This window comes from Haliaeetus leucocephalus, unplaced genomic scaffold, assembly GCF_000737465.1.
Source record: "Haliaeetus leucocephalus isolate CR32 unplaced genomic scaffold, Haliaeetus_leucocephalus-4.0 Scaffold362, whole genome shotgun sequence".
NCBI classification, from domain to species: domain Eukaryota; kingdom Metazoa; phylum Chordata; class Aves; order Accipitriformes; family Accipitridae; genus Haliaeetus; species Haliaeetus leucocephalus.
Genome location: NW_010972798.1, coordinates 2,126,552 through 2,151,650, shown reverse-complemented (window position 1 = coordinate 2,151,650; position 25,099 = coordinate 2,126,552). Strand labels below are relative to the sequence as shown.

Below are 25,099 nucleotides of genomic sequence, written 5' to 3'. Positions count from 1 at the left end.
TTCAAGCCTAGCTCCAAACAAAGGTTCAAGGGAATCAAAAAAAACCCCAAGGGATCGGATGCACAGAAGGTGAGATTTTCCTCAGCACAGCAAAATTTTGCCACTGTCTGAACCAGCAGCGAGTCCTCCGAGGCGCGTGGGCTGGAGGTACGTCAGGGCTGGAAATCGATGCTGTGCCTCATGCGGGAGCTGGTCGGGAGCGTGGTGCCTTGGGCTCTGGGTCACCCAAAAGTGTGTTCCTCCTCTTGCCTTCTCCTCTCGTCCTCCCACACCATCAAGGTGCTGCTGCCTAAGGCTCTACCTGGAGCAGAGATGATACGTGCTGGATGGTGGTAATTTTTCACACCTCTTCTGCTGTTCAGGTAACAGATCTAAGCCTGCGCGGGTTTTAACAGCTCCGTGTGTTGACGGCAGTGCAGTGTTCGCAGTCGTAAGGAAGAGCAGAAAGGCAAATCTTCAGGTTCTGCTTTCTGTAATGTCAAAAGCAAGTTGTATAACTTCCGTAAAATTTTGCCCAGCCTTTAAATTCAGAGGCCCAGGCTATATATGCTAAAGCCGTGTCCCTTTAGTTGAAACAGTAATGGGTATGAAGGGCCAAATTACTGGTTCATAAAGTGATTTATTGGAATGATGCACATGGCCTCAGGGGCCATGATCCTGCTGTGCCGCCCTTCTGGCTGCCATTAAGGGCATTACAGTTGGCAATCCACCTTCCCCGCTTTGACCCATGCTCACGTTTAAATGTCCAAACTGAAGCAATCTCACAAAACTCATCCCAAAACCCAAAGATGCACAAAATACGGCCAAATTCAAAAACAGGTCCAGTATTTGCAGGGTGAGGTGGGACCACTCATAACGCGATGGGTCTTTGCAGAGGTTTGGGAAGTCAACATAGGGAAAGGGGAACAGGACTGCGTAACCCAGGTACTTGGTCCCAGCAATCCCAGCAAGTGAGCAGTAGCAGTATGGGCCAAGGAGAAGAGACGCTCAGTATGCCGAAGGCAAAACTAGCCTCCCACTGAAACGGAGACAAAAGCATTTTATCACTTTTCTGACCTGCTGAGAGAATTTTTAAAAAAACTTTAAAAGTAAAGAGCTCGGTATTTTTGTATTTCTTCATTTCCAACTTGGAGAAAACCCCCTGGTTTTTATAGTCAGTCTCCTTTTTTTCTGTGTCCAGTAAGGGATGTGATGGTAAGGAAAATTAGTAGCTTGAATGTCATAAACTTATTAAAGAAAAATATGGATATTTTTTTTCTTACAGGGAAGACAAAGTCCTTGAAACCATATTTTAGTAAAAATACTAGAAGAGTAAATTGGAACAGGTATACTTACGCCGTTTGTCATATAGCATATAAGTACAGTGGCTGGCCTTTAAAATTTAAACTGCATACTTGAATACTAACAAAGTTCCTCATTATAAAACAGAAAATGTGATAGGAACTGGCAGAACTACCCTGCTGGTGGGATATTTAATGTGCACCCTCTGTAAGCCCTGGACAGTACGTTTGATCCATGGTATTAGCAAGAAAAGTGCTTTCCCCTTCGACTGCATTGCCCAGATGAACTCTGCTGCTCCTTCGCCGTGTGTGACACCGTACGGACTCCTGGACTTGTCACCCCAACCGATGGCACCTTGCACCACCTACCCCTGCCCCCTCAGCAGCTCCACACAGCAGGATTTCGGTGTGGCCGAGCTCAGCTCCGGGCTAGGTGGGTGAAAAGCCTTGTTGCTGGAGCCGGCGCCGGCTGTTTCGGTGCTGGGTGCTCAGCCCTCGGCGCCCGCGCCCCAGCTCTCGCGCCTCCTTCTTGTCCTGGCGCATCCCTGACCCGGAGGGGTTTGCTATGGAGCCAGCTCCATCCTTTGTGCCAGCTGAGAGGCTTTTCCATGCTGGGGGAAGCCTTAGAAGAGCTTCTAGGAATAATTTAAATTTCCTTTGATCGAATAACTCTGCAGGTAAAGAACGAATGTTGTTAGAGCAAGCAATAACTAGCTGCTGCGTTTGAGCCTCTTGGGGAGTGGAATGGGCTCTTCTCCTCTACCAGGCTGGAATAACTGCTCTGTGTTTCTCCCTGGTCCAGTGCACAGAGAGTGATTTGAAAGGGGTTGGATCGTGCACAGAAGAAGCAGGACCAGGGTCCTGGTGGTGTGCGCTCAAGGCCAGTCAGAAGAAAAGCTAAAATTTACCTTTTGTGGACTCAGGCATAACATCGCATCCTTTTTGTGCACAGCACGGCCACAGATGATGTTTGCCGTTTGCTGCCAGAAGGCCAACGAAAACTGTTCTGCGCGTCTCCTGCGTTTGCCGTTCTCGTGCTCCTGACCTACCTCGGGGCGCTTGGAAGGACATGGCCATCCCCAAAAGGGGACACCCTCCCAGCCACCACGCTGGCACTGGCCACCACCGCACAGTGACTTCGATCAGGAGTATCACACTGACAAATGGGGAAGAGGGAAGAAACCCAGGACACCGCGAATGGGAGTGCCTGAAGGAAACCCCAGGCAGTGCAGAAAGGGAGGTTATTAAGGTTGTTTTAATGTCTGCTTCATGCTGCTTTTGTCACTCTGGACAAGGAACGAGTTTGAGTTCGGTTATTCTTCCAAAGTGCATGGCAGACACTTGCGTTATTCACCACATCCCCATCACGGCAGGGTACGTTTTGTCACTGTCCTTATTTCAGAACCGGTTTTAACTGGGGAGAGTATCTGTGTTGATAATGGGGAGCCGACATACACAGCCGCATTTTCATTCATTTAAATACACCAGCAGTGACTCTGGCTTGCAGTGAGTAATCTTTTTTCCCAGTGTAAGCATCTTGGACCCACATGTATCTTTGCTTCTAACCTCAGGCTAGTGAATGGAAAGAAGAGCTGAAGATGTGCTAAAGGCAAGAGTCTGTGTCTGAGAACACAGAAAATAGCATGAGCTGGGCTGTAATTTCTGGTGCAACGTCGAAGACTATATCGACACAGATCCAGAACCTTGAGCAATATTGTCCTGTGGTGTGATTTCCATTCTGGCATACTAAACGCAGTAAGGCCCAGGTTTTTCATGGCACTTTCCATTTTTGATTTAGGGAATTTGAAAAATAGTTGTCTTGAGGCTGAGCCTGAAGTTATAATCTTGGCATATCCATACCATAAAATTCCCGTGGATAAAAGCAGAAACATCTGGGTTCATGAGTGGATGTTGGCTAAATCCACCAGAAAAAAAAAAAAGCCTTCAAGGGATCCTAGAAGGTTCTAGCCAGAATAAATAATACAACAAAATAAGAGTGCTATTAAGAGTAATTGTAATAGCGAAGCTGAATTATAAGATGAGGGCCAAGCCCTTTTCACAATCTCCTTTTCCAGCTAAGAGCCCTTCAATTTACACTTAACGCACATGTGGCTGATGGAACAAAGAAAAAATTGAAGAAGGATGAAAGCAGTGCACAGATTATTCAGCCTTGCTGGTTTAGCTCCAGGCACATCGTTTAAATGAGTAGATGATCAGTTTCCAGTTTGTTTTAAATTCTCTGGCAAGAAATTTTATGCTCTATCCCAAAGTTGGATGTGCTTAAAACTTTTTTTTTAAGGCTCTGCCATTTTGGTTTATTTCTTAAGGCGAGACTCTCCAAGCGCTCTGCAGGAGACACCTGAGTGCTGGGACTGGAGGGGCCGTGTCCTGGCTCCCAACCCATGGGGACCGTGGGACTGGGGAACAGTCGCTCCTTTTCTTCCTCCCCTCTAGGAGGCTGAGCCCTGCCTTGCTCAGCCACATGCTATACCCAAGCTCAGCAGCACCCAAAATCAAGGGAAGTGGCCAAAACTCCTGTGTAACGCACTTGCAGCCTCTCTGGCTGCGCCCTGTTTGCACCAGCGCTGCTTGCCTGGTTTAAAGCTAGTGAAAGGGGAGAGGTTTGTATTGCTTGCCCCTTGCATCTCCTCTTGGTGTTTTCAGGGTTAAGAGCTGCTGAACAGCACATCACCTCACCACCCAGCCCATCCTGCCCAGGTCTCCTCCATACGCCTTGCACCAGGTCTCCAAATCTGGCCCGAGCACCAGGTCACGCAGCGCGTCACGGGCTGAACTACACCCGCAGCCGGGTGATGAAAGAGTAAGTTGGATGTTGCCGAAAGTGCCCTTAACACACCATCCCTCCCCAACCAACGTAGTCAGCGTTTCTCGTTACCTGTACTTTGTCCGTGCAGATCTGCCTTACTGACCCTCGCTGACCTTGCACGTCGCCCTTCCCGATTCCCGGAAAGCCTCGGGCATTTGCCCGCTCTGTGACCTTCAGCCAACGCAGCTTGGGGTGAGTTGCTCCCTCGTGGAATAAAACCCCTGTTGGTCAGTCCTTGTTCTCTCCTCCTTCTTCATTGCCCTCTTCTTCCCTGTTGTCCATACCACAGCTGACCGGTTGAATAGCTCCTGAGGGAGCCTATCTGTTGGTACCACTCTAGTAGGTCCTCCTCCATGGAGAGACTTGAGGTTGTCCTCCACAGAGATGCTTCCTCTGATGGACTGTCAATGCTTAATGCTCTCTGAAGACCGCCACTAAGCTCTGAATGGTGGGATGCGCGTTCGGGGTGAGGCAATACTTGAAGGATGGCTGGAAATGGCAGTGATACACAAATGGTGATGCTTACACCACCTTATGTTCCGTACAAGGAATAATCCTGCTTACACCGTAAGGCGTGGGAGTTCGATTGGCCTTAAAATAGCCTCAGCACATCTAGGAAATCCATAAAAAGGATGCCCCAGCGTTTCTTAGGACATTATTTTCAGCAGATCTTGTTATTTAATTTGCTGCCAACATCTGTCATTTCCTGCGCTGCCTATTGCCCAGCACCCACAGCCTGGATCTGAACCGAACGCTGACGGGACCTAATGAAAAAAGCTCAGAGTGCTGCTTTCCATTAGCACAGCATCTCGACTGTCAAAGTGAAACGAGGAAACGCATCTGCTCATAGATGTTACAAAATATTTGGTTTAGATTAGCTGCTATTGCTGCCACTGTCCACGTGTGCAGTCATATTCTTCCACCCAACTTGAAGGCAATAGGCAGGTCTGCTGAAACTGCAGGGCTCTTGATTAGGAGCGAACAGTTTGAGAAGCTGAGGAATGAGAGATGATGCGGAGCTAAATTTAGAATCTCAGATAAGAAAATATCTGTATATTCAGCCGTCTGTGGTTTTATTTTGCTCTACGCAAAGCACACCTTGATTTTGCATGGCTGTTTGCGGGTTGTACCAACTCAAAGAAGGCTTGTGGAAAAAAAGGCTTTGATGTCTTCGGTAAGCAAATAGCAGTGTTAAAAGATCTGCAGTTCTTGTTAGCCTGCTGCAAACAGCCATGTTTGAAGGAAAATAAACATCTCAAGGTTGATGGGAGGGGTAGGAAAGCCATAAAGTACTGTAGTCAAATCCTTGGTATGAGGCCATCAGAAATGACAGAGCCATGAAAAAGCTTTTTCTCTCTCCTTTCGGATTAAAAAGAAGAGAACGAACTGTTCATGGTTTACCAGCCACGTGGTGGGAATACATGGGTATAAAACCCCATGGCTAAATCACGACCATCCAAATCACAAGAACACTATCAAGTCCACTGGAAAACTGAGGGTGGGAGTCCCCTCCAACCATTGGGGTGAGGGGGAGAAGACTCACCCTTCCTCCAGCCCCCGTTTTGACTCAGCTTCCTCAGGGCTTCACCCACTGCCACAGGGCCACCAGCACCTCTTAACCCTTGCAGCTACAGGACCTTGTCCCCAAAAAACCTCATCGGCTTTTACGTTGTGCAACCAGCCGGTTTCCGTGAGGAGGTACCAGGCAGGCGTGGCGCGTTCAGCGAGGAGGATGAGGATTTCACGGCTGCGTGCCTACTGAGCTTTTCCTCTGGAAAGCTCGTCGTACTTGTCTCGTTGCATCACTTACAACATCCCTTTGGAAATGCAAAAGCTTAGGAAAGGAACCAAAGAAAAGAGCTAAACGATGGTCTCAATTACACCAGCACAACCTGGGGGATGTTAATTTATATCTATACCCTTTTAACAATCCAAATTGGGTTCAGAACAAGAAAGTTTGGGTTTTCTCTGTAAAGGGAAATGAAAATCGGCAGGTCATTATAATAATCAATACGCCAGTATTTACTGCAAATTTAAGTGTTATCAAGAACCTCCAGGGAGCCTCTTGCTTTAGTTTCATGTAATTCCAAGCATTTCTCTGTTTAAAGATAGTTCACAGGAGCTAGGAAATAAATAATTCAGACATAGTTGACTTTCTAAAGTCTCTGTAGCATCACTAACATCTTTCCTTTGATAACATTTTTGTTCTGCGTCCCAAAGCTCTTTCCAAATGGGACTGGCAAGGCCAACACTGCATCCGAAGAACCAGGGCGTATAAGAAAAAAACAGAGAAAAAAGCAAAAATTCCAGAAAAAAAATGCTTATAATCCCAGAAGTAGTAAGTATCCCTCCGGTAACTTCATGCAAGCTCTTCACTTTCATTGTGAGCCTCTCCCTGCTGGAGTCACAGCTAAAGCTGAGGCAGAGATGGTTCATAATAAACAGAAGCTCCTTAGAGACCATAGCCATGGCATGTAAGAGCTGTTTACCTGGCATGAGGAAGCACTATTCTGTTTATCTTTAGATGTTCCTACAGAAACAGAAGGTATCACAGTGTGGTAAATAAGGCCCCTTCACCCCCAGGAACACGGGCTTTTTTCCAGCCTCGTTGCCCTTCACTTTGAGCCGCAGAAAGCCCATCCTGTGATTTCTGAATTACTCCTTCATCTGCTTTCCCAAGAGGACAGACCGCTTCCCGGTGCAGAGAGAGCCAGAAACTTGCTGACAGCAACCGGGGTGGTTGTTTCCAACGCTGACCTGCCCATCGCAGCCGGCGTGAAACCAGTCCCCCCGGTGCCAGCACCCTCTGCGGGACACGGATACATCCTTCGGAGCAGGACCACCTTCTCCCCAGGGAGAGTTATTCCTGATGTCATGTGTTTGTAGCAAGGAAATTTAGAGGGAATAGGTTCTAGCTTGTAACTTGAAATCAAGCGAAGCGCACCGCTAATACTGTTGGTGCCTTTGATTGCCCCAAATGTGAAAGATAAGGGCACTGAGAGCTTTGAGAGGCTCTTTGGAGGCTGGGGGTCGCTCCTAGGATCTGTTCCTGGGCATGGTGGGGGAAAGGCCTTTGATTCCAAAGGGATTAGGGCTGGGTGCCTCCCGCTGCTCATTAGACGAGCCCCGTTTCTCCCTACCTGCCACAGCAAATATTTTGATTGCAAGAGCCAAAGCAGTTGTGTGCGTACTTTATCATATGCAACCCCTGCGGCGCGCTGCTGATAACCATCAAACTCATGTCATAGAATGACAAGGTCCCCTCCGCATGGCAGGGCAAAGCAGAGTGGCAAATTTAACAAGTAGTACTTTTACCGTTAATCTTACACCTCTGAAGATCCTATAATAGCCAATTCACCCCATCGGGTGGGATTTGGCGCTGAACTGATTTACGGCATAGCGCAGCAGGCTGTGTGGAGCGTGTTTATTCAAATAATATCAGCCCTCTTTACCAAACACTATTCTACTTCTCGTTTAATTAAAAGACAATTAGCAGGGTTTGCAAGTTTCTTAAATATGCCCAATCTTCAACGAAGTTAATAATAATCTCCATTCAATGTGCAAGTCAGTAGAGTGACACATGGAAAATTATACGTTCTTGACTCAGGAATGCAACTCGGAGGATGACTTCATGTTCCTGAATGAGAGAATCGGCATGCCAGATGCGCCTAGAGCCTGACCCCTCTAAAGGCTCTGAAAGATCACGCGTAACTTTAAAATGTCATTTCATGCATGCAGAAGGAAGAAAGAGTCTGATAGCTTCATGTTACTCAGCTTCCCATTTAATTTGGTTAGGGCGGTGTGAACGTCTTAATAACATGAAGCAGAGCTCTGATCTCCGTTCCGGCTGCATGTTTCCAATAGACACCCTAATGCCTTTCTCATGGCTGGAGTGGTTAACAATACGTATTTTCCTGCTATTAATTAGAAGTTGTATTTCATTTTCTGATGAAGAGCAAGCCTCGCAGTGTAGCCGATAAGTTTGCAGTCCTTGCTTTCAGTCATGCATTGAATTTTACTGAATTGTTTTGTCTGGAGACAAAAGCAACAAATGTGAGTATAGAATTAATACCTTTTAAAACTTGTAATTGTATTTTTTAAGTCACAAAAATCAGGTGGTAGTCAGTCTTTCCTTCTCTTGACCCTTTCCTCTGCTATAGACTTGAACTCCCTTTCTTTTTCCTTGCCCAACTGCTCACTCCCAAACTCCTGCTGAAAAGTATCCATGGACAGTGATCCAGGTCTCTGTGTTTAATAAGCGTGTCCCCATAGCAAATTATATAACAGCATTTTGTACACTTGTATTTTTCCTCTCCCCCAGTGCATTCCACGCACCTACACAGTCATGCTAATTAGATCATGTAATAAACTTAAACGTGGCAAAAAAATCTGTTCACAGGGTGTTGCAAGACAGAGCTGGATTTGGAAGGCAGCCATTCATGAATTTTGTTTTGTTTGAGAAAATCCAAAGGATGTTATTTTACTGAAGATGAAGCAAACCCCGTGTAATAGGAGCTGTAATCTAAGGAGAAGAATTATTTTATCTAAGTAGTCCTCACTGAGCCCTGATAGAAGGGCTTGCTTATATGAAAAAAAACAGCAGGAGAGTTTAACAAAGCCATTAAAAATAATTAAACCTAAACTAAAAAGCTAAACTAATGCTAAGTTAAACTTAATTCGTTTAGTTAAACTTAACTAATCAAAACTAAACTGATGTTAATCCATAATGTATACCTACAGAGGAGCTAAGTAGCAAGGAACTTAACTTTGAGCATCAGGGGTCTTTTAAATGAAAAGAAGTGTCTACATGGGATATAGTGATAGATTCAAAATGCACCTCAAACATATTTTTGGTAGATGGTCTTAAACTGTGCATAATACAGTACTCCCTGCATTTGCAGGGTAATACAGGAGAGCAAAAACACAGCCTTCTCTGACACACCACTTAGCATTGCAACCTCACACTTGCATGCTCATTTTCTAGGGAAAGGAGTAATTCTGAGCGCTCTACCGATTTGACAGCAATATTTAATTGGTCCTGGGTTTTACGATGCAGTTGGTAACGTGCTCAGCTGTCAGGTAGGAATTGCTTGCTTAATTTCAGTTCAGCTGCTAAAAGTTTTGGCCACCGTTGCCGTGAATGGCATTTAAACCTGTAGATCTATTGAGTCGGCTCTTAAGTATAACCACAATAATTTTCATAACGATCTAGGCAGACTGAGAGCATTACCAGATGACTGTACTGCTGCAAAGCTAATGAGGGCAGTGACACGGAGCGTGAAAAAATGACATGTTACGAAACACACGGAGAAGGAGCTGAGGTTGTGGCTGGGTAGTGGTGTGGTGGTCCGGGAAAAGCCTGCCTGCAGATTTCATCAAACTGCCCTTAATGAAGTATGACGATAACTTTCAGCTATATCCCTGATCAACACTAGATGTTGCTATGCTGCTACTCATATAAGCTATACATTAGCAAGGCTTTTAAACGGTATTTACTGCAATTTCCTCTTTCCTGTTTCTGTTACACACTATATTCTGAACACTGGGTGAGCTGCTGCTTTCATTTACTTTTTTTTGAAGTTTCAATTTTATTTGTATAATATCAAGTTTATAACCTCCTTGAATGTACACGTAAAACTTTACAGGCGACAGAGACTCTTATAAGGGATACCATGAAGCAACTCCTATATGAATGTCAAATATTTACTTAAACTCTGCTTCTGGATTTTTTGCAATCCAAGGGGAATGACATTGTTAACCGGACGATTCCGGGAACAGACTGACAGCTGCAAGGCCACGGAGGGAAGTTTGTTTATAAGGGAAAAGAAAAAAAATGTAAAATAAATAAAAAAAAATGTTTAGCCCCGCTGGGTTTCAGGCTTTCTACACCCACGTGTTTGAGTGGGAGAAAGGACAAATCTTGGGACATTGATTTCCCCATGGCAACAGAAAACGGAAATTACTTTAACCCCATCTAGTGACAGATGACTCATTGCTCAGCCTGCTGCTATTTTCCAAGCACTAAAACAATACAGCTGCAAAGAAAAGGCCAGCCTATATTATCTCATAGGCTGAGCGCTGGGGCTCGTGGGAGAGGGCAATTCTCCGGCTGCCTTTTTATCAAAGAAAGACAGAGCCGGAGCCTTTTGGCGATTTTGTTCTTGTAGAAAGGCAAACGTGCCCGCCTGCTCTTCATCCCTGTGCCGTTGGAGGGCAAACCCGAGGTATCCCCGGGATGGAGGGGATGGAGCTGATGGGGTGAGCTGGTGGGTGTCCTACTGCTCGGTTCTCCTCGCCCCACATCCAGTGGTCCAACTGGGCACTTCCATGCTTTCAGTTTAACCCCCCCGCCTTGAATTACATGCAATGAACTGTGCATGCCGTAGAGGAACGATTCGTTCACAATACAGCCCAGTGAGGGGACAGCAGGTATGAGCAGGGTTTCCAGCCCCCTACATATGAAAAAGATACCTGACGGCAGGCGTGCAGTGCTGTATTGCTGGGGAAATCTTAACAAGATCCCACAGGAAAGGCTGAAATAGAAATAATCAGCTTTGAAAGCTTCATTATGCTAGGTGAAAGGGTAATTAGGGTGAGTGGTTTCTGAGCAAGGACGGTGGAACCATCATCACTTGGAGTCCTTAAACCCAGATGAGGTGTTGCTGGCTTCAGCCCGACTTGTAGGACGAAGAGATAAGCTATGTGCTCAGGAGATCAGCCTTCACGGCCGTGTCTGTCTGCTACCAGCTCATCTCAGGAGCATCTCTGTTGAGCATCTGGATGACGACTCTTGCTCAGCACCTTCTGGACATGGCAGAGAAGGGCTGTTTTGGAGAGGAGCTGGTTCGAGCTCATGGATTCAAGGGTGCTTCTTCATCTGCCTCTTTCCACCAGCAGCTCAGTGCAGGAGGCACCCTCTCTACAAACACTGTTTTTCCCAAATCCTGGTAAGGATTTAGTAAGGCTTGTTGAGCCTCAGATGCTTTTTGCACATAAAATATTGCACCACTGAACACGGAAGATTAATGCTACTACTGAGATGATATGCTGAATTATCGGTCAGTCAGCATCACTTTATTCACCTCAAACTGGGGGCGGACATCACAGTGTCAGGAAATTCAGGACCCCAGGAAAACTACATGGCAGGATGGTGTCAGGGGATATGTGAAACATTTTCTTTGTAGGAAAGACAGTCTGAACTGATGATATAATACCTGAGTCTTTACTCAATCTTGTCATTTGTATGCTGGTATGATTAATTTTCTGCTTCGTAACAGCAGAAAATCGGGTCCATAAGTTTCTATTTGAATAGTACAACTAACAAAAAGAATAATTCCGTTACCAGGTTGTTCTGGAAACCAGGTGCTGGGCTGCATTAACGGCACAAAGGTTACCTTCACGCAGAAATCAACACGTACCGACGCGAACTGACGGTTCCCCGGGGCTCAAACCCAGACCTTGAACAGGGTGCTCCAGGCTGCGCGGTGAGCTGCTGTCTGTGCCTCGGCGTGGGTTCGTTATCTGGGAACACCCCGGGGCTGACTACAGCCATCCCAAAGCTGTGATTAACTGGGGTGCTCCGAGCTGCTGCCCTCACCTTGCCCTTCTCGGCTGCTGCGTCAGCCCAAACCCTTTGTGGCCAGCTCTGATTTCTGGAGAAAGAAAAGGGATGGTTCGATCCAGAGGTGCTTCTGGGCTATGCGTTGTTATCATATTGTATATTCCTTCTTGTGATCCTGTCCTTACAGTTCTGTTCAGCGGTCTCCTATAATGCAAAATGTCCCCCTCCCAAAAACGCAAGAGCCCTGCGAACCTGCCAGCTGTGGGGAAGGAGAACCAGAGATCACAACTGCTTATCCTTGAAAAAGAAGATGTGACTGTTACCTTCTAAACTTATGCCAGCCTGGTAGATCCAGAGAAAGTCGTGGGGATTCAGATTAAGCTCCATCTTTCGAGAATTCATCCATCAGCGTTCTGATTTAGAAGCCCATGAATTACGGCGCTAAACAAAAAGATTGTTCCTTTCAGAGAAAAAGCAATTGCCAAAATGTCCACCTAGAAAATGAGAATAACAGTTTTAATTCAGGTATGCTTTTTTGCTTTAATGTTCTCTCCGCTTCTTTAACTAGAAAATGGCCACATTACCTGGAAAAATATTTTTGTATTGTACTGCTTGAGAGGAAAAGAGCTAATTAAATTTGTAAAAGTGGAAAATAATGTCCAAGATGTCTTTGCAAGGCTGTGATTCTGACTGCTGGTGTCACCTTTACTGCCAATATGCGGAAACGGTAACGAAACAGCTACCATCAACCATCCTTTACTGTCCTAGGGTCCCACTCAGCTCATAAATACCTTCACTGGTTATTATTTCCAGTTATTTAGTGTTCAGTTTGTAAGTGCAGTACTCCCATCGATGCTGTACCCCACACCGGGAGAGCAGGGTAAGTAAGGGCAGTTTCTCAGGCAGCTCTGTGTGTACAGAGCCCTCTAACCAAGCCCAGAGAGGCTGCAGAGGACACACTGCAGCAGCCGCACGGGAACCAGCCTCAGTAACAAAACCGAGACCTCCGCAGCTGAGCTGCTTGCACGTAAATGTGGTTTTCCAGCAAGAGCCTGGTCTGCTGGGACCTGTATAGCAAAGGGCCAGGGCCAGGCGTGGACCAAAGGGTCTGGGTTTGCAGGGCTGGTGGCTGCCCAGGTGAGTTTGAGCAGGGTAACAAAAAGGGGTTATTTTCCCAGTGGACTCCAGGACTTTTAGATAATGCATTCAGACTTTCCGCAGAATATATCGTACTGAACTTTGCATAGCCAGGGGACAGCATTTCTTCTTACAAACAAGGACATAATAGTCTTTTCCAGAATAAGAATATAAACCGCTTTCCTAGAAGTATTTGAAGCTTTGGGCAAACGTAGTGTCCGCTCTTTGATTTATCAGCCTGACCCCTGTGCTGTGTTCAGCTCTTCACAGAACACAGTCGTCCTTAGAAACACTTCCTCTGCTTCTTTCAGCATATAAACACTGCGGTAACTTATGTAAACCACAAACAACTGCTGTACGCTTTTTGTCAGCAATTCTTAGTTCGCACCACCAGGTTCTTCTTTCAGCGGTATCTGCAGTTTCTCCTTCACAGCTCTGCAGCGTGCTTTGCCCCAAATTCTCATCCCTAGGCAAAAGCAGCAGGCAGAGGAGTTCTGCTCCAAGGTTGGGGTCCAAACCCTCCCTCTCCTTTTTGCAAGCCTACTTTCTTCAACTCTGCCGGAATAGTTTCATTTCCCTTAAGCCACGAGGGCTTAGCTGTGCCTGGGTCTCTGGCCAGCCACCGCTCTCTCCTCAAGCAGCCTTTATACCTCCTAGCGAACCCCAAGGCCAGTTTCCCTTCGACTGCAGACTCCAAGAAATACCAGCCCTTTCCAGTTCTCGTCAAGGCAGAAAGAGTTTCTTCCTTGGTGTCTAATTCTCCTAAGCGCGTTCAAGTTTTCCTACTGCAAGCCTGCTAATTTCCAAGCAGAGTCGCCTATAAAAATTTCCCTCTCTTAATTTCAACACATTTTCCCTTCCACCGGAGCAATGGAAATGGTCGCAGGCTGCCGGCTTTCCTGGCTCGCCTTTTGAGGAAGGCTGCAAATTCATGTTTCCCGGGAACTACAATTCCCAGAAGACATCTTATCTTTCCCCAAACCAGGAACCGAGGCTCGGGGGCTCTGTTGCAACTTTCAGAAGGCTTCCTTCTCGAGGACCGAGGATGGGACGAGGCCTCCCGGGGCTGCACGGGGAGAGGAAGGTCCTGCCCAAGTAAAAACATGGTGTTTAAGGGGCTGGCCGGTGTTAAATTCAGTGTTTTAGGGACTGCGTGAGAGTGGAAGAAACACCCTCCCCAGCCGTGTGTCTCCACTGAAGTAATATTTCAGCGTGTCTGTTCTTAGGAGTCCACAAAATTCTCTTTAGCCTCTGATCAGGCGTGTTTGTGGCACCCGCTTGACCAGCGTGCTGTGATGCCAAACGCCCCGCTGGCTTCCCCCTCCCAGGGGAACAACCTCAGGAAAGATTTTAAAAGGAAGGTCTTAACTCCATGGCCCTAAGCACTCTCCATACCGTTTCATGTGATGTGACTCAGTACCTTACTCGGTCACTTAACAAGCCTTAGATGCTCCTAATTAAAACCAGTCCTTGCCCAGATTATTGATGTGCGAGTGCTGCCTCAGTCAGTAAAGTCATTAATAGCGGTACCACCCCAAACAAACCTATTTGCACGGGGGCTGTAATCTCCTGAAGTGATCTCTGGTTTTTGCAATCAGAAGTCAAAGGTGTTCCTTTTACGGCATCCTTCTGAAGTCTGCTTTTCAAAACGTTGAACGCTCGCGACTGCATCCGGAGTCACGAGGAGCCTCCCGAAAATCAGATAGCGGAGTACGTCATCGGCAGCTTAAAAGGTCCAAGGCTGGCATTTGCAGTGCAGAAAGGTTAGGCTCGGTTTCCAGCAAGCCAAAGGAATTGTGTAACAAGCAGCATCATGTCTTCAGTGCTTTAAAAACACAGTAGGACTTGGGGTGCAACCGTGGAAAGTCAGGCTGGTGTGTCAAGAATAACACACTTTTCCCCGTCTAAGTAAGGCAGGGCAGGAGGACACTTAGCTGCTCACTGATAGCAATAGTTTACTGAGATAAATACTGACCTTCAAACAAGTACTAGCATTAATACAAATACTAACCTAAATACAATAAACCTAACCCTTGCCTGGGTTTTTTCCCTACTGGAACATGCTCTGTTCCCAGAGGGTTTCCGCTCAGATGTCTCCGGGGAATCTCAGCATCCCTTTTCATCACTAAATGAAGCTTCAGGAGAGCTTTGCTCTGCGGGTTCAGCCTGAACCACCAGCCTGACAAAAGCTGCTGCGTCAGGAACTAGAAGATGGAAACCAAAAGCGATTCAGACTAAAGATGAGACAACCTTTCAAAAACCTTGAATCAAGCACTTCTGAAGAGTTTCTAAGAAATATCCCTAGTTGCCAAGAGTAAATCTGTGACAGGTATTGCACCCCCACCACGTATGACATTTCCCTGTCCCTCACAGGAGGAAAATAACAAAGCGCTGTTGCTGCAGAAAGCAATCGGGTAATGCTTGTTCGTAACTGCTGCTGCCAGGGAAGCCTCGTTGTGCTCCAATTTTGGTGAAGCAAGTTTTAGTTGCTTAAGTTCAGCCACGAACGCTGCACAAGCCTCTGCTACCCCTCTTCCCTGAAAGGCTGTAATTTCAGGGAATGTCATATGCGGTGCTGAGTATTTATATGAAATAATTAGCCAGCTGGCTGTAAGTAGCTGTGCAGCCTGGCATGTGATGGCTGCGCGAGATGCACCCCAAGAAATACAGGTGAGCGGTGGGACCCCCATCTGGAGGGGCCGTGCAATTGCCAGCTGTTTGCAAGAAAATCAGTATTTGGACGCCTAAATATGTCACAACCATTTTGCTCGGAAATTGTGGGGAAGGAGTGTTGCTCCCTCCCCGGTTTGTTCTTAGAAAGCCTCCCGGGACCGGCCGTGTCCCCCGTGGGACAGGGATGCTGTATGTACACGGCTTCCCTGGGACCAGACGGGCACCAGAAGCAGCAGAAGAAAAGCAGAGCTACCCCGTCAAGAGATTTTCGCATATTTGAAATAGCCCAGTGGTTTCATACTGGATCAGCACGCCCTATCAGGGGCTGGGCGTTTTGAGCCAGAACTCGCGATCCTGAAGCACCTTTTCCTCCGCCGTCACTGTGCAGTCCCTCACTTCCCTACCTCTGTTCACCCACTTTTAAAGTAGTGTGAACACCCTCACAGCACAGATTTGTTAAAAACGATGGAGAGAGTGGCTGGCCAGAGTCCTAGTTTTGCCTGGTTTTCTGAAAACTGCAGGCAATTTTCCTTTCCATTTAATATGGTTAGATGCAGGAATATTATACAATTTTTTCCCACTGCTCTGAGATAAAAAGTCACTTCTTCCTACCTTTAAAACAATAAAAGTGGAAGTAGTTCTTAAAAAAAGAAGAAAAAAAGGCCATGAACCGCTTGCTTTTTGGTCCTTCAGCGTAACGCTAAAGTGACATCGGAAAGCGCCTCAGCTGGACGGGTGGTGGGCGATCCCACGTTGCTGCCGGCGTATCTTTACCCCCTTATCTCTTAACTTCACCCATCTTGTGGGTCAGCTGCCTCCCAGAGCAGAGGTGCTACCGTCCTCTCCGCAGGCTCCAGAAGGGCTTCAGAAATAGCTGCGTCCACAGTGCGGTGCTGGGATTTCACCTCATCGGCTTAACTCCATTCCTGACCCCAAAGCATTGTTTTGCTTTAAACGCAGAAGGAACGGCGCTGCCAGGAGATAAGGGTGTTTGGATCTGGGATGGGCAGTTTGCTCACGGCAGCCCTCGGTTACTTAAGTCAATACGACAGACGTGCAGCTCTGAGTCATGCCCAGCTGCAACCTTCACCCCCGTAAATCAGCCTGGAGATGTTTGGTTATGGGGAGAACCCAAAGATTTGGAAACAGGTGCCTTCCGAAGCAGCTTTTCAGTTCAATATTAATGCAAATTCCAAGTAAATGCTGGTCGTTTGCATACGGATGGGCCTGAAGAGATGCCAGTAATGATGCCACGACCCCAAATAAATGCTGGCCCTTCTTGTATGAGCACAGAAACCTCTGGTGTCCTCAGCTGGAAATGGGGGCTGTAGCTATGGAGCAGATGCCAACCAAATACCTCGCACTTGTGTTGTTCATCTACGTGCGGGAGAGCCAGAAAACTCCCAGCAATGACCTTCCTCCAGCTGGTCGGAGATAACCGGGTATCTGGGTATCCATTACAGACTGGCAGAAAGTTAAAAACCAAAGAAAGTTAAAAAATAAAGAAGGTAAAAACTAAGCAGCCCATCTCTGGGTGTGTGTTACAGGCTGCTGTACGTGATCCTTATAATTAAATTGCTGAAGAACCGGTTCTGGTTTAGGTTTCCGTTCCCTCGGTAAGTGTGACAGAGGGTAAAACACGGTAATTTGGCACTTCACAGCCACTTTCATTTGAAGGTTTAAAAATGACTGACACCTCTAAAGCTGCATGCCACTCTGTTAGTGTCCTTTATGTATTTATTAATAATTTTCAGAAATCTACAGTGGAACACTGATTGCCAGCTGAGAGAGTGCAAAAACTGGATGAAAGGCAAAAATTTTCAAGGCTTTTCCTTTAATATTTTCCTCTGTTGAAAGAGGATCTGATGGATTAGCCAGGCAAATGGGCGTTGCGGTACACGTAGGTAAATACCGTGCTGCTCAGCATGCTATCCCAAACCTCAGATAAACATTTGTGTCCAGTTATTTCCTCCAAAAAGCCTTCCAGGTGAAGGCGACTCATCCCATGTTGTACACTTGGGTATCTTTGTCTGCCGAGCACGCTGTGATTTGTAATACCCTGGTCTTCCCAGATTTATGGGCGGAATTAAAGGAAGGTGAGAATATACCCCCAGCAGTGCACTTTTGAGGTCTGTGCAGCTCATGTGTTGGTGAGTATAAACAGAAGTGATTGCACGGACTCCGCTGGGGTTTTGTATGTAAGGTTTTGTATTTCTTTGATTGTTTGGGGTTTTTTTTTTCACTTGTTCTCCCTTTTTCAGTTTTCATCCTATGGCAAAGCCTGGTTTTACATGTTTTACTTGGACTGTGCAAAATGACTGGGAGTCTGGGAAAAAAAAGAGGAATAGAGAATTACGCTGCTGGTTTTAGAGCTTGAGTAAACTGGGAGCAGAGCACTGGGGAACTGGGACTGATGGCAGCTTTGAGTTTGGTCTAAACTCTGGAAAGGCAGCGTGCAGCAGTTCTTATTGCCTTTTCGCATGTGTGCTTGTCAAAGAGTCAACTAACTTTTTTGAGACTAGCTTTATGCTTCCTGACGGCTTTTCTGGAGGAAAAATAAACCCCTTTTTTATGTGCCTTCTGTTGTGGGCAGGCTCCAGCCTGCACTTTTGTCCCGCGTGTCTGCACGCCTTTGCTGCGCGGTGTCCGGTCCTCCTCTGGGGGACTTGTCGGTCACCTCAAACCACCACGTTCGCCTGTTGCTTCTTCTGCCTCCCCTGCAGAGCTGAGGGTGTTTTGAAACTTTCATGATTCATTCAACCCCCGGTTTTTTCTTCCTGTTGTGATGCATCCAACGGGCCACGTCATAAAAATCCTCTTTCCTCCGGCCACCCTGCCCGTGGGCTACCAGCCAGAGGGTGCGTGCAGCATCGCGCAGCAGACGGGCAGTGGCAGGAGGGGACGGATCCATCCTGGCCCTTCAGCTGGATGATCCCGGCACAGGGACTTCGGAGGAAGCACTCATTACTGAATCTGTTAAGGAGCAAAGTCCGAGAGCTGCCTCTAGCCTGGCGCTGTCTCCTCTTCGTCGGAGCCCTGAACAAACTGCTCCGAGTGAGTCATCTTCTCGTTTTCATGAGTCCGAAACCGGGGAGGCACTAATGCGACGATAACCGCGGTAAAACGCTGGCTCCCCATCGCCAGGAAGACGGAGGTGAAGTGGTGTAAGATGTATTAGGCCAGTTTTCTAACAAAGTTTTGAAAGTTGTGAGAGAGCTCAGATAAAAAGGAAAACAAGTAAAAGCAGCTGCGTTACTAGTTGCTGTGGGAGAAGTGGGTGTCTCAGCAGGACTGTAGGTGAATTCAGAGAATTTAAGATCAGAAGCACCAACTCCCTTATCTTGTCTGACCACCTCCCTACTGGTTTGCCAGGGTATTTGTAAGTTTTTAAGTACGAATGCCAGAATAAACTATTCTGATCATCTGGCCTGACCTGCAGTGTCAGGCAAGCCACAGGATTTATAGTTTACTTGAACAAGTGTAGCCTTTGGAAGGAAAAAAACTCCAGTCTTTAATAAAGGTATTTTTAATGATGATGATTCTGCTTCACCTGATGACGGGCTGTTTCACTGGCTGGATTTGTGTCCAATCCAGCTTCGCCTGGTTCAGATTCTGACATTCAGGTGACATCCAAGATAGCATTTTCACTTCACAAGAGTAACTTTCCGAGAGAATAAACGAGGATCTGAGGAGCCAGGGAAGTAGCGTATTGCAAAAGCATACAAAAAAGCTGATTCATGTGATAATAAAAAATTGAAGTGATGAGCTCATTTTGAGCATTTTAATAGTGTGAGTGAACGAAGCCAGAGTTTAAATGAAAATATTCAGAGTGAATACTGCCAGTAGCTATAGGCACATGTAAGCCTGACAGAGTTGTTTTAGATGCAGAGCATAACTGGAATACACAGAGCTAGCACCAAGCGAAAATGCGACTATAGAGAAAAATACACTATTTTAAAAAACACACCTACAGAAAGATAAGATATGTGTGCTATAGGGAGAGATTTTGTAGTTCCCTCTCTCTATGGGATCATATGCAGCCAGAACAGCAATAAAGAGAAAATGGTGTTTACTAAAGCTAACAAGGAAAAGAAACTCAGTAGAAGCAGTACGGAGCATTGTGAAAGAAGCAACCAGTGGCTCAGAGGATGAGATTTTTGCATATACTTAATAAAAACAGAGGGGAAAAAGAAAATAAGATGGGAAGGTTGGAGCAGTGCTGGATCCAGAGACACGGAGCAACGCGGAGTTGGTGGTACGCTGGGTAGCACAGGGTATCTCAGTGCTATACAAGAAAAGAAAGTGAGATTTACACCAGATAAAACCAGCTTAAAATTACGCAATGACTACGCCAGTTCCTATCCCCGCCTCGAAGCCTACTTTTAAAATGAAACATTAAGAGGAACCTCAACTCAGAAAGTGCTGCTTTTAATTTAAACAAGTAAACATGTGCACCTAGAGATATAAAAATAATTCAGAGAGTAAAACAACGTTACGTCCAGAATGGACAAAGAACTTGCAGTAAAATTGGAAAAAATGCAGTCGCTTTAGTTACAGCACGCCTGCCTAGCCCTGCAAAAAGTAAAACACTTGTTGCAGAGGCATCAACCAGCCTCACCTGCGGCTGATCCATCCTCAGCTGGGCTGAGCCACAGGTATAAATGCCAGCAAAGGGCTTGCTTGGAGAGAAGTGTGGTGTTGCTTTCCTGGCTGAGGGCACAGAGAAGGCTGCAGGAAGCCCGTAGGCTTTAGGGGAAGGAAGTCTGGGGACGAGCGGCCGGGGGATCCGCGTGAAAGCGAGAAGATGTTGGGGAGGAAGGGCTGGCCGAGACCTGGAAGTTGTTTCTGGTGAAGAAGCGGACGGTGAAAAGGGGACGGCGATGGCATCGTGAGTATCTGCCGGGGGAGCGAGGACGATGGAGTGGGCTTGGGCTGGAGAGACGCGCCGTGCCCCCACGCGGGGCTCAGAGGTTTAAATGCGGCCCCGGGGAGTTAATTGTGGTTTGGGAAGTGCTTAAACCGTTCTCGGGGCTTGAGTGGCGAGGGTGGAAATGGGTAGCGGCTCTAGGGACCCGGGCTCCGCGTCTCAGCGCAGCCAGTGGGATGCGGCACGAAGGGTGCCGGGGTGATGGCCACGGGTGCCGATGCCTGCCTGCAAGGGTTAGGGAAGAAATCCGGAGCAGAAGAGGTGTTAGAGGCCGTAAGGCTGCGCAGGGGTGCCTGCTGCTTTCTTGAGGATGGAGATGTTGCTGTGGGCACCGTCAGCGGGTGGCTTCTTCGGCTGAGGAGATGCTGACGAGATCCTATTAAATACGCGAAATTTGGAGATGCCAAATGATGAAAAGCAAAACACTGTTCCCCAGAGCGGTGCATTGAGATGGTACCACGTACCTGGGGGGTGGGAGGCATAGACCCCTACCCCAGCAGGGAGAGAAGCCTGTGCAAGAGGGGAGATGCTCAAAACCCTCCATTATCAGGAAGCAAAAGGTCATTGAGGCTTATGCTAAGATTGTTTATTTCCTCAAGGAAAATCCTGCATCCCAAAGTAATCTGCGGGGAGGTGTCTTAGATTTTTCTGGAAGAGGTGTTGTTCCCCCCCGATAACACCAGGAAAAGCCCCTGACGAGCATCCCAGTAAGCAGGGCACATCTGGTGCGGGTTGAGTCACGGGAACAGAGAGTTTTGATATTGCTAGGAAAAAAAAATAATGGTGCATACCAATGGCTGTCACAGGAAAGACTCACTCCTTTCAGCAGCTTGGTGCTGCAAAATACACTTTATACAAGACAAAGGTTTCTTCTCAGGAGTTTGAATGGCTGTTCTTAGCTCTTGACAGGCTTGGAGTGAGCAAAATAGGCTCTTCTTTCTTTCCTGTAAGCATAATAAATATAAATGTACTATGATAAAGGGTCAATGGAATATAGTAAGTTCTTACACAAGTAAATTTGTCTAATTTTGTTCCCAGACAACAGCAACAAAGGGATGCTGCAGCGAACGCCTCGCAGTAATAAAGTTTGAGTAGGGAGAGGAAATTAGATCCTGTTTCTGAAAGGGAAGAGAAAGCGAGGCTTTGTGAATGAAGAACAAATCTGAAAGGTGCTGCTGCTTCCCTCTGCTTATGCTCAAATATCAATACAGGGAATAACAGTAGAAGCTGCAGCTGGAGAGGGCACTAGGGGTCACCACTGTCTTATCTATGTCATCTGGATTTAATTCTGAAGTAAGATAAATAACATGATAGAAAACAAAGACAGGCTATTATGAATTTTTTTTTTTTGTGGGCCAGACAGCTTGCATTTCATTTCTTTGTTTTCTCCTCCTGCCTGCCTTCTGTCTGTCTCTTCCTTAAAACAAACCCCAGGGACACGTGGAGGATGCAGCCAGGGAGGATGCTGTAGAAGCAGGGGAGTTGCATCAAAATTCCCTCTGCGCAGCTCCCATTTATTTAGAGCAAAGGTTAGGCAAATCACAAATGCTAAGTCAGTCGAGCAGAATCACATAACAGCCTTGGCATGTCTCTGCAAGTACCACAGAGCAAACTGATTACTGTAATGAATAGCACCCTTGTAGTCCAGAGAGTAACTCTTGATATGTTTTGCTCTGCCTGGCCTACAATCCTGTGCCTCAAGATCTTTCTCCCCTTATTTTTCCCCCCAACCAGGTAAGTATCCCCGACTTCTCGTGAAATTGCATCCGATATCTGCATTAGAAGGAGGATTGGGTGTCTGGGTTGTGAAGAGAATTGCAAATCCTCTTCTCAGAGACTTTTTTTGACCTCGTGTCTAGGAAGTAACCATTGGTGTGGGCTGAACTGATTGAGTGCTGGAATAGCGCATTTTAAGGTGGGACACAAGGTGTTTAGGGAGGAAAAATATTTCTTTACTGAGGTAGAGGGCTCATCTCGAGACAGACAGGCTTTCAGGCATGCAAGACCTGATGAGGAGGTTGCACCCTCTGCCAGCCTGGGTTTTTTTAGCTATAGTAGTTGATCTTGCAAGACTTGGATTCCCTTTATTTCCACAGATAAATTAGGGTAAATTGTGGTGGTTTTTGTTGCATGATATTGTGGAAGTTGAAAGTTCACATGAACTCAAAACCTGACTGGACAATTTATTTAAAGAAATAGCTATGAGGCACTGTAAAATTGCAAAGATTTTCTGGCTAGGAAAGTCCCTTGCAAATCGCTGGAGACGGGGAGAGTCCAGGAGAAGCTTCTCCATTACCGTGCCCCATTCGCATACTCCTTCCTAAGCATTAGTTAAAATTCCCTTGGGATGGCACCCTGGGATCCGATGGTGTTTAGCCTGACCTGACACACATGAGAACACAAGAACGGAGAGAGAGAGAGAGATATATATATTGATTATCACAGCGATGATAAAGCTGCTTGGAGCGTGTTACTGTACAGGCTGTTTCCGGAGAAGCGTGAGAGTAAATCTGGACTCGTAGCCCAAACGATGCTCGGGGCTAACGTAAGGACACGCAGGACATGTCTGTCCACGCTCCTTGTTTCTGCCATCTCCAGTCCTGGCCATCAGCTGCATGTTAGCTCAGAGCGAGTTCGGTGTCACCTCAGGTATACGGGGGCTGCAGTCACGCTATCAGCCAAAGGTGGGGGAGTTCTTTGGCTCCCTATTTTAGGATTTTATGTAACACCCAGCTTATGTAAGCCTTTGTCTGTTAACAAAACGGGTGGAGCGTGTCTTGCTTAGATTCCTCGCTAAAGAAGTGCTCGTTACTTAACTCTTACTCAAGTGCTCCTTACATACTTTAAGAATATTTTAGTTAGTTCCTTTCCCGTTGCTAACAATAACGTACGGACTTGACAACTTGTTATGGACAAATGATAAAACGTTTAATTCACCATTTAATGAACTGCTGTTGAGGAAGATAAGGGAGAAACGAGGCAGACCCCAAACTCTAGCCCTGGATTGCATCTTGCTTTCTTCTTGCTCCCTCCTGGCCGGACACAATTTCGGGGTGCTGGTAGGGGATGAAAGATGGTTTGGCATTGCCGGGATGGTTTGGCCTGCAGGACTTGCCTGGGTATCCAGTGTTGGTAGCAAACCCCTCATTTTCAGCACAGCCAGGGTTGTACCCAGCATCGCCCATGTATCCCAAGCGGAGGGAAAGGGGAGGGGGCAGCAGCACTGAGCACCCTGCGGGCTCATGTCCCCATCCCAGAGCTGCCTTGGACCCCAGGGAGGTCACACTGGTCTCTGTGGTGAATTAAATGCCTTTCCAGATCTGGTCTTTGGTTCTCCAGCAGGTAAAGGTGGGTCATATCATGCTGTGTGGGAATGGTAAGGCATTAAAAGCTGTCAGGTGCCCAGATCCTGCAGTAGAGAGGACCATGTAAATTGTTTTCAGATGGACTTGTTGAGCTCGCACAAACCTGGCATTCATGTTACCGCAGGGTTTTAAATAGAAAGACAGCGTGTGCCTTAGCTTAACACCATAAGGAGACGGTTTCCACTCTCTCCTTCCTCCAGATACTGTGCTTCATATACTGACGTGCTTGGCATTCCTTTAAGCTTTGTGAATTGCTGCAAAAAAAACTCCTTTTTATTTTTTTCCCTCCCCTTTTTTTCCCTTGAAGCTGTGCATTGCCCTGCAGCCCTGTGCCTCTGCGCTGCCCGCTGGGGCCTCGGCAGCCATGGGCCGCACGGGGCAGCTCCCATGCGACGGCATCTGTGGGACGATGGTACCTGTGGCGTGATGTGCCAGGGAGGAGAGGCACGGGAGGGTTCGGGTTTGGGTTTTTTCCTGCCCGAAAGCAAGTTTGCGATACAGGAAATAACAGCTTATTTTAGCTCTGAGGCCCATTTCTGTCCCCTGAGGGTCTTAAGGGGTGACACGGATCAGAGATGCACTGCCACAGGGAAGATCAAGCTAAGAAGTGGTATTTCATGTTTTATTCCATACATATATATTTTTTTATTTTTTTAGCTCTTCTTTTACCAATTTCATTCACACCCTCCCCTCAAGAGGAGGAAAAAAACCAAACCCAAACAGCGCGAGCTTTGTTTTTGTTTCCATGGGAATTCTGTGAGAGGGGGAGACTGTGAAAGAAAACTGAAATATTCTGGCCAAACCCTGATAAGGTTTGGATCCCGAGCAGCCCCCGGGCTGTCTTGTAGCAACTGAAGTCCAGGGGGTCCCGCTGTCCCCTGGCCATGCAGGCGGGGAGGTCTGGGACGGGGCTGCAGCTGGTGCTGTGTCATGGGGAGCGTTACTGTGCTGCGGAGCTGTGCCAAAAAAAGCAATTTGGGTGGAGAAGATGTGACTACAACTCCCAGGAGGCACCGTGGCCAAGTCAGGCCATCATGTTTAAGTGCCTTTCATCAAAACTTCCTCCCCTGCCTCTTCCTCCAAAGTTAGGAGGACAATTTCGGTCCTTGAAGGGGGTAGGGGGAAAAAAAAAAAAGTACGTGACAATGCGATTTCCAGACCACCACCACCCCCCTTTTCCTTTTGGAATACTGGCCTTACGGGAGAAAACAATACCGATCCCTTTTTTGTGCATGTGTGTGGCTTAATGCCAGCTGGCCCACGTTAGGCTGGCTCTGGGCTGCTCCACCCTTGGCAGCATCACCAGTGGCTGCCCCAGCGTGGACCCCG

At 47.0% G+C, this 25,099-nt stretch overlaps 1 protein-coding gene across 1 annotated transcript; it reads right to left on the bottom strand.

The window, feature by feature from the left end:
* Positions 1–371: 371 nt before the first annotated feature.
* TMEM212 (transmembrane protein 212) lies at positions 372–6,576 on the bottom strand. The gene is made up of 3 exons (XM_010573089.1): positions 6,429–6,576; positions 802–986; positions 372–470 (listed from the first exon to the last, which is right to left on the bottom strand). Exons 1-3 carry the CDS (start codon positions 6,574–6,576, stop codon positions 372–374), a joined length of 432 nt encoding a protein of 143 aa, XP_010571391.1.
* Between the last annotated feature and the right edge of the window lie 18,523 nt (positions 6,577–25,099).

Coding starts and splice junctions, on each gene's coding strand:
- TMEM212 (XM_010573089.1), bottom strand. CDS start 6,576: ATGGCTATGGTCTCTAAGGAGCTTCTGTTTATTATGAACCATCTCTGC. Junction 987..6,428: donor TACTACTTCTGGGATTATAA/GCATTTTTTTTC, acceptor CGGCATACTGAG/CGTCTCTTCTCCTTGGCCCA. Junction 471..801: donor ACCTGTTTTTGAATTTGGCC/GTATTTTGTGCA, acceptor TTGACATTACAG/AAAGCAGAACCTGAAGATTT.